At 37.9% G+C, this 8,898-nt stretch overlaps 1 protein-coding gene across 1 annotated transcript; it reads left to right on the forward strand.

Moving 5' to 3' along the window:
• The first annotated feature begins 3,771 nt into the window (after nucleotides 1–3,771).
• LOC109168061 (uncharacterized mitochondrial protein AtMg00810-like) lies at nucleotides 3,772–7,522 on the forward strand. The gene is made up of 3 exons (XM_019317116.1): nucleotides 3,772–3,792; nucleotides 6,477–6,549; nucleotides 6,669–7,522. The coding sequence occupies exons 1-3, from the start codon at nucleotides 3,772–3,774 to the stop codon at nucleotides 7,520–7,522; spliced, it is 948 nt and encodes a 315-aa protein (XP_019172661.1).
• Nucleotides 7,523–8,898: the final 1,376 nt, after the last annotated feature.

Here is an 8,898-nt window from a genome sequence, read left to right on the forward strand (position 1 = left end):
GTGTGTTGCTGATGTTTTATTATTTGTTATATTTACGTTTTGTGTTTCATATGGGTGTACCGTTACTTATGGGGTTATGATTTCTTTGTTTCTTGTAGTTTATATTCCCCATTTTACGGCATGATCATTACTTCCTTCTGTGCATGAATTTTCGGAAATTTCGGTATGAGATCATTGACAATTCCACCCTACAGTCTAAGAAGAATCTCAAATATGGTGACTGTCCTGATGATTTGGTATGTTTTCACTTTTACCAACTATTGTGTTTTTTCTCTTGTTTTTTATTGGTATTTTATCACTTTTACCAATTATAGTGGGTTTTCCCCTTTGTTTTGTTGGTTTGTGTTATAGATGGACATGCTGTCTGAATTCTTTAAAACTATGTCTCTTGTGAGGTCTGTGATGTGTGCTCGGGTAGAATCGAAGCGTATGCAGATGGGGTGGCGTGATGGCCAGAATAAGGTTGACTGTGGGGTGTTTCTGATGCGCCACATGGAGACTTACTTTGGGCAGGGTGTGTCGACTTGGAGATGTGGCCTTTCCAAAGGTGACACTTCAATGCTCCAGAAGTTGAGGTTACAGTACATCAAGGAGATTGCAACTTCTGATTTCAACTTGCACAAGTGTAGGAACATCTCTCGGGCATATCAGTTTGCGGCATCTACCCCGAGTTGTTCGTAGGCGTCCTTCATGTGTTCGGTTTTCTAAGCTTCAGTTTTTTTTGTTTTTGTGGTAGCTATACTCGGTGTACCCTCGACTTGTGGGATCTTTAAATAGCTTCCATTTTTTTGGTTTTATTTGTTAGTTTGCCCCACTGTGTGTGTGTTGTTTGATAGAATTTAAGTTTTTGGCATTGGTTTAATGTTTGGCTACTGCTCAATTATGTCTGTAATTCAATGTTGGTTAGTACTGTGATCCAAACTAACTTACTAAGTGGCACTCTATTCAGTTTTGTCTCTAGATGTAGCAGGTGCCGGGTGCATGTACATGTTCTTATGTGTGCACAGGAACTATAATACATATTCTTATTTGGGTAGGACTGTGTGGGCGCAAATTAAAATACGACAAACAGCTGGTGTATGTACGTGTTAGTGTTCACAGTAGTGAAATTTTTTGTTTCTCTCTTCATCTTTGGGTTCCTATCTAATGATTTTGTTTCTCTCTTCATCTTGTGATTTTATGACGGCATAAACATTTACTACGAAACTAAGAATAAGAACCAAGGAATTGCAGAAATTGGGGAAAAAATAAAAAACCCTGTGCACACAGTTGTTCATATGTATGCATGCATATCTAAATACCATTGCGTAATTTCCAAAATGGTGGTTTCCAGTAATTTCATGTAGGCATATGTGATTATTGATTCATATTAATAATAATACTACTACTTACAATAATACCACTAGTTATAATAATATTTGTAAAACTAATTTTAGGATTTCTAATAACAGTAATAATTTTCTTAGAGATAAAAAAATAACAGTAATAATAATGGGTGTGTGTCATGCACACACATCTAAATATGCATGGTAAAATAAATTTGTCTTTCATTCTATTCAACTACATGTGTGCCTATTTCTATGGGAGTTCTTTGTTTTCAACGCAATTTCTGCTGTCGTGCCCTGGCTTGTCACAGGTAACGCACTTCCTCACTTTTTTCTTTTTTTTCTCACATGTTTTTTCTTTGTTGCTCTTCAATCTTTTACCACTACCTTTGTTCTTTGCTACACTGGGTGTCTTGATTTGTATTTCACTAGGTGCAGTCGCATTGACTATTGATTCTATTACTGATTGGGGAGTGGCACTGGGGTTGCAATGTTGGTTGGCACTTTGTAATGTTGCTTTTAGCTGTTGCAATGTTGTCAACATTGCCTCCATTTGGTCTAGCCATCCATTAGCTAAACCCATGCAATTGTAAAATTCATTCCAAAGTTTGTTGGCAACGGTTCTCCTTTCATTTCCCCCCATGCGTATTACTTGTTGCCTTCCACACTATATCGTACATTGGTTGTGCACCCGCATCTCTCGTCCAGCGAGGAACAATATACCTCCCCGGTATTTCTTGTACATCTTCGTCCTTGAAAACGGCCAACACATGCGTACACAAGATTCCTACTCTATTGAATTTATTGCAGCTGCATTCGGTAATTTGAGTTGTTTCTTGGTACGTTACCTCAAATAGCTTTTTACCTGTTTCTTGCACAATGTTCTTCTGGGCACCACCATCCATGGTCTTGTTGGTGATTTTACAATTGAAACTTCCTTCCCATAACTCTGTTTGGAACTCGTAGAAGATTTCTATGGTGTATACTACAGCAGCTTAGCGTTCTATGGCCATAGGGGTCTTAATTTCAGGGAATGAACCTTCACACCTCGCGTTCAACTTGTTCTGGTTATGCCTTTGTTCTTCTATGGCCCTGTTGTATTGCATGGGGAACTCTACCAGACTGTTGTGGTGTTTAGTGAATTTTCCAAATTAACTATTTTCTGATTCTGAACGAGATGTTGTTTTGAGTAGTCTTCCCATGAATATGTCTTGGAAATAAGCGGGTATCCACGTTTCCCTCGCCTCGTATAGTTGACTGAACCATCTGTGCTCGACAATGTTGTAATCTGTCATTACCGTTGCCCATCTCCTCTCAAATTCTGGGGCCCTTATTGTTTCATCCCATACTGTATTGTTGAGTGCCTTTTTAAAATCACTATTGTTTGCCAATGCAGTTCCCACCTTGTCTCCTAGTTTTGACATTATGTGCCACATGCAGAATCAATGCTTTGTTTCTGGGATAATGTTTGGTACTGCCACCTTTAAAGCAGGGTCTTGATCCGTTATACAACATCTTGGAGTATGTCCCATCGCGGTTTTGAAGCTTTTCAGTAGCCACGCGTATGATTGCACATCTTCTCTCGCAATGAGGCCTGCTCCAAAGGTAATGCATCTTTTGTGGTTATCTACTCCCGTGAAGGGTACGAAGACGAGCTTGTATCTGCAATGTTAATGAAAAAGCTCTAGAATGAGTTCATGCACACATTAATATTCAGTCATGCACTCACAGCGTTCTGTCCGGCTACACATTTTTTTCCCTAGCGTTTGATGGTGCACACCTTATTAAACATACATGAACACACATCCTTCTGGCCGACTACCTATCCCCCCCCCCCTACATTCTTTCGTGCGCACATTTCAAAACATACATACTCACACAACGTGCTGCCCTAATACCCATTTTTACCCACTGTGTTAAGCCGTGCACACTGTAATAAATATACATGCACACACAGTGCTCAACCTGGGACAAGAAATCCCCCCCCCCCCCTAAATTGGATCACCAGTGTTAAAACATATAACTAGAGACTATTTAATTTATAAATTAGTTGCCGTCAATGCATCAAATGTCGTGGCTCTACAATTACTTTGCTACCCATGTAGTTGATCATAACGTGCTCTCATTCTGTGATTTTAAACATTTTTATGTGCATGAACTCAACTATTTTAGTAACTTACTGAAAGTCAACATGTTAAATGTGTGTAATGTGTACCTGTTTGTTCTGTATGTTGCGTCGAATGACATCACATCCCCGAAGCATGCAAAATTCTTCCGAGATACCGCATCAGTCCAAAACAGCTTGCATAGTTGCCTCTCTTCATTAAGGTCAAAATCAAAATAGAAATCTGGGTTCGTCTCCTTGTTTTTGAACATGTCTTCTACGACCATCTATGCATCCGCCCCCACGATATGCTAGCAAGTCACGTCTAAAATTGCAGAAATCATGCATGTTGCCCCTATATCGGTAAAACTGCCCACCATTTCTTTGTATAACCTCCAAGACATTGTTGAACCAATATTTTCCCTAGCGCAGTTTGCTATGAAGATTTTGTGTCCAATGTCGAGCTTTCTATTTATTTTCAGGAATGGTCTTGCGATGTCTGAACATAGGCAGTGCGTGTGTTGTAGCTCTTTGGCATGGACTTGGTAACCTTTGGTTTTGCCCTTGGTTATCACGATCTTGGCTTTACATCCAACTCTGTTAGACACCCGTCGTTTTTTTTTTTTTTTTTTTTTTTAACTCTTGTGCTGCTTCCCATGTCGGTGCTTGCGGTTATATCCTTTGTGTTGGGATTGAATCCTTCGCGGGAACATACAATGTGTTTTATTGTCACTTTCCCTTCCCTGTTCCTTCTCACCGTGGTGTGTCTGATATCAAACCCGGCAATGGTTGCGTATGCATGGTAGAATTCTATTCCTTCTTCTACTGTTTCAAATTGTTGGCCGACATAGGGTGTGCTTTCATCTTGACAAATAGGGAACCACCGTTTTGTTCCCTTTGGTAATACGACCATGTCACACTCTGTTAGTCCTTCTACGTTATGGTCTTTAGCTATACAAACAAAAGGGTTATTGCGTTAACGATATTTGTTCCGTAAGTCACGGGTGGTTTAGATAGTATTACGGAAAATGTAATCAGAAACAAATGAAAACAATGCACACATTCCCTTCCAAATATCCCCACGTGACAGGTCGGCAAGAGTGTGTGTACATTCACCCTAATGTGTGTGCACAGGTGGTGCTACTGAGGTGCATGTAGCGTTAATGAAATCTAAATTGCATGAAGCGTAATTAAGTCTAAATCAAACTTCCTTAGCCTTGGCACATTCAGCGTTAATTGCATCTAACTTGCATAGCCTTAGCACAGTTTGGTGTCAAATGATGAATGGCAGAGGTCCATTACCAGATTTTTAAACAACTAATTGTTGTTACTTGAATGTACATATACATTGCTGGGTGCACAGACGCCGCAATCTGTGTGCACAAGCTATTCTAAACTTTCTCCTACTGTTCTGGTTTATGCGGATTTGTATTAACCCGATTCCCAATACTCGACTACTAGTAATACGCATTCCGTTTGCCCCCGAAAAACAGTTATGAACATACAAATCACAAAAAGGGGATGCGGCAATATTGGTTACGTACAATTCAACAAAATTAAAAACTTACAATACTTACGTACATGGGTTTTCACCATCAATGGAGTCTGGGTTTTGGTCGCAATTTCTTGGGTGTGTCTCGTCCATGGTGTCTGTGATTGCTGCGGATAATTGCACGACCGGAGAACTTTCGAACGAATGATTGCACGACCGGGAACTTTTGAACACTGAAAGTGCGTTGCTAATGGTATTCTATTAGTACTATACTTACTCTCCTAATTTCTTGCTTAATATCCCGATCATATATCTTTTCCTTAATTACGTTGTATACGGTTTCCCATTATTGCCCTTGTATTCACTAATTCAGAATCTTCAATTAATTAGTCTCATTGCATCTTATCCATCCATCTAAACACATCCTAGGGCTATATTTTGTCCTCAAGTTTGTATTTTAAAGGGGTTTGTATGTGAATGCTTCCCTAGGATATATATATATATATATATATATATATATATATATATATATATATATATATATATATATATGAGGCAACTCTTCTACTTTTGAAAACTTATGCATGTCACTTCTCAACAAACACTCAATGCAATAAGGAAATGACATTTCACATTCTCATGAGTTTTGGAAAATAATACTAGGCTCACGCTGGCCATTTATGCACTTTTAAAACATGAAATGCTTGGTATGTAATTTACTGTACAACATGCTTTTATTTCATATGCTACTGTGAACTCTAAAAAGCACAATATCATGCTTGAATTCCAAAACAACATACTCTGTATACTTCCACAATTATAAATAGACTATAATTTCCAAGAAACATAATACACACTTGAGTCATTAACAAAACTTAATTACTTAATGATCATGCTTCTCTATTTAACACTCAAATAGCACCAGGAAGTTCAAATAGGGAGTCTAAGTCTGATACAACTCATTTGCATATTACTGTAAACAATTCCAACACAATTTCTATCATAACATGCTCATTTCTAATCCAAATTCAACGAAATCAAAGCCCAAATGTGCGTCATAACGGCCCCAAGGTACCGAGCCACAATGGCCCGTGACACCCGGTCCGAAACGACATGTAGCTGAGCCACAAGGGTCCGACCACTGCACAAGTAACCATCAACGGACCTAGCGGCGAGACTAGGGAAGCCCTGCCGCCTGGAACCGTCCGGCGGCGGCCTAGGGCCGTGCCCTAGGTCCGTCCCGTCACGGCTCTAGCCAGTGGCTCCCCTCGTGGGTCGTTGGCTAGGCCCGTGACTCTCACTGGTGCACATTGAGTGGTGCATCAGTGGCTACTTCTTCACCTGCATTGCATTTCCAGACAAAATTCCACCTCCAGATCATCAACAACACATCATACAACATCGACAAGTCATCTAATAGCTCAAACACACAATATTCTAGCATTTTTACTCATTTCAAACTATATAGCAGAGGCTTCACAGAGCTAAAAAAGATTGGGAATCCATGGGGTTATACCTCTGTTGCCTTTTCTTCTTGTTCTCATTCCTTGTGTAGATTTCAGCCTCCACTCTACTCATTCACCACTCCATTCACCACCTAGACACCTCAAACAACAACACAAGACAAGGTGAGGGCAGTTCATTTGTTGCTCTACTTGTATATGTGGATGACATAGTTGTTGCTAGTAGTGATTTGAAAATCATATAAAAGGTGAAGGATCAGCTTAATACAAATTTTCAAATAAAGGATCTAGGACCCTTGAAGTACTTCCTTGGTTTGGAAAAGTGGCCAGACAACAAAAAGGCATTGCTATTTGCCAAAGAAAATATGCTATTGAATTACTCAGTGATACAGGTTTTATAGATTCAAGGCTTGTTCATAGTCATACAGTTCCATCTCATAAGCTAAGCAGGGATGAAGGTGAGCCCCTTGGGGATAACACTCAGTACAAAAGGATCATTGGAAAACTTCTATATCTAACTATTACCAGACCAGACATCAGCTTTGCTACACAAGAATTGTCTCAATTCCTTGATAAACCTACTCATCTACACCTACAAGCTGCCCATAGAGTGTTGAGGTACATAAAGGCTGCTCCTGGCCAGGGGTTATTCTTTCCATCCTCTTCTGATTTGCAACTAAAATTTTTTTCTGATTCTAATTGGGGAGCTTGCATTGATACTAGGAAGTCTGTCACTGGGTTTTGCACCTTCATGGGGAATGCCTTGATCTCTTGGAAGTCCAAGAAGCAAGCTACTGTCTCCAAGTCATCTTCAGAAGCAGAATATAGAGCTCTAGCAGCTACAACTTTTGAAGTTCAATGGCTATGCTTCCTGTTAGCAGAACTTGGAGTGAATCAAACTGGACCAGTGGTTGTATATTGTGATAGCAAATCTGCTATTGCTATTGCAGAAAATTCAGTATTTTATGAATGCACCAAGCATATAGAACTTGATTGCCACCTAGTAAGAGAAAAGCTCAACAATGACCTTATCAAGTTGTTCTACATCTCCTCCACAAACCAGCTAGCAGACATTTTTACTAAGACTCATTGTCCTGGTTCTTTCCTTAGTTCCGCTTGGATTATTAGACCTGTATAATCCAGTTTGAGGTGAGGGGGGGCGGGGGGGGGGGGGGGGGGGGTTAAGAGTATAGGAACATAAGATGATGACACTTGGCATAATTTCCTCTTGCTTGCCGGTTATTTATGTTATTTCTTTCTTCTCTGTAAGCAGCTTCTGTATATTTGTATATAAACCTTCTGTTTCCTCCTCTGAAAGCTAATGACAAATATCCCTCTTCAACCCTTTTATCTCTGTTTCTTTGATGCTCCGCAACAGAAGGCGAGGTGGTGGATTTTTTTTTTTAATAATGTTTTTATTTTTAAATAAAAATAATTAATAAATATTTTTTAAAAAATATAATGTTTGACTACATTTAATGAAGGTGGTGCAAATAACATTTTTCGATTTACACCATCTATAAAGTTATTACACCTATCAAAGGGTGGTGTAAATAGCAATTAGGGTGGTGCAAATAGAAAATTTTTTTTATCTCTCTTCTATTCAATCATTGACCTCTTATATTTTTAGTAGGATTCAAACTTTCATATTTTAGTTGGAGTAATATTTGAAGGTGATCAAACGAAACAACTGAACTAGTCTCAAGAAACAATCCATCTACTTTTTTTTCTCCGACACATTCAAACATTTCATAAATACTGTAACAATTTAAATATCGATAATAAAGAAATAGTTTATTGATTATCAAAAATTTAAATGTGGATATTAATCATATTATCATGTGTTTTGAATTTTTAAGTTTCAGAATTTTTATTTTTAAAAACCATATATAAACATGTGAAATGCATCTATTTTATTGATGCTAGTCCAAAATATTTTTAAAATTAGTCCACGAGGTCTGCCAACCTGTGTAGGCAGGTTTGAGTGAGGAATCTAACCGGTGAAATTTTCATCTCATTGTAAATACATTATGACTTATCTTGATACCTCTAGCTCTTTGCACTCTTGTTAGAATAACATTGTTATTTATGTCCGCACGAACTTAGCTCACTGATTCAATAAATAATATTTGGGAGAAAAATAACAGTTTAATATATAATTAATGAAATTAAACTCAAAATTTTAAAATTATTAGGTCCCTTTATTATTTATACTGAATTTAAATGACATTAAAGTCAAATGACTAAATATGATCAACATAAAAATTGAATAATCTACTAAATCTACTAAATCTAGTAATAGCCAATAAAGTTAGGCCTATAAAAAGAACTAAAAAAATATTTGGTTTAATTTTTTGATAAAATGAATGGTTCATATTATTTTGACTAATTTTTCACATGCATTGCGCGAATGAGATAATGTCCAATGATTATTTGTAAATAAGTACATCAAAGTATATCAATGCAAGATTATATATATAGGAGATGTTCATGCATAGGTAATTGTGATATAGA

This window comes from Ipomoea nil, unplaced genomic scaffold (genome assembly GCF_001879475.1).
Source record: "Ipomoea nil cultivar Tokyo-kokei standard unplaced genomic scaffold, Asagao_1.1 scaffold3172, whole genome shotgun sequence".
NCBI lineage: Eukaryota > Viridiplantae > Streptophyta > Magnoliopsida > Solanales > Convolvulaceae > Ipomoea > Ipomoea nil.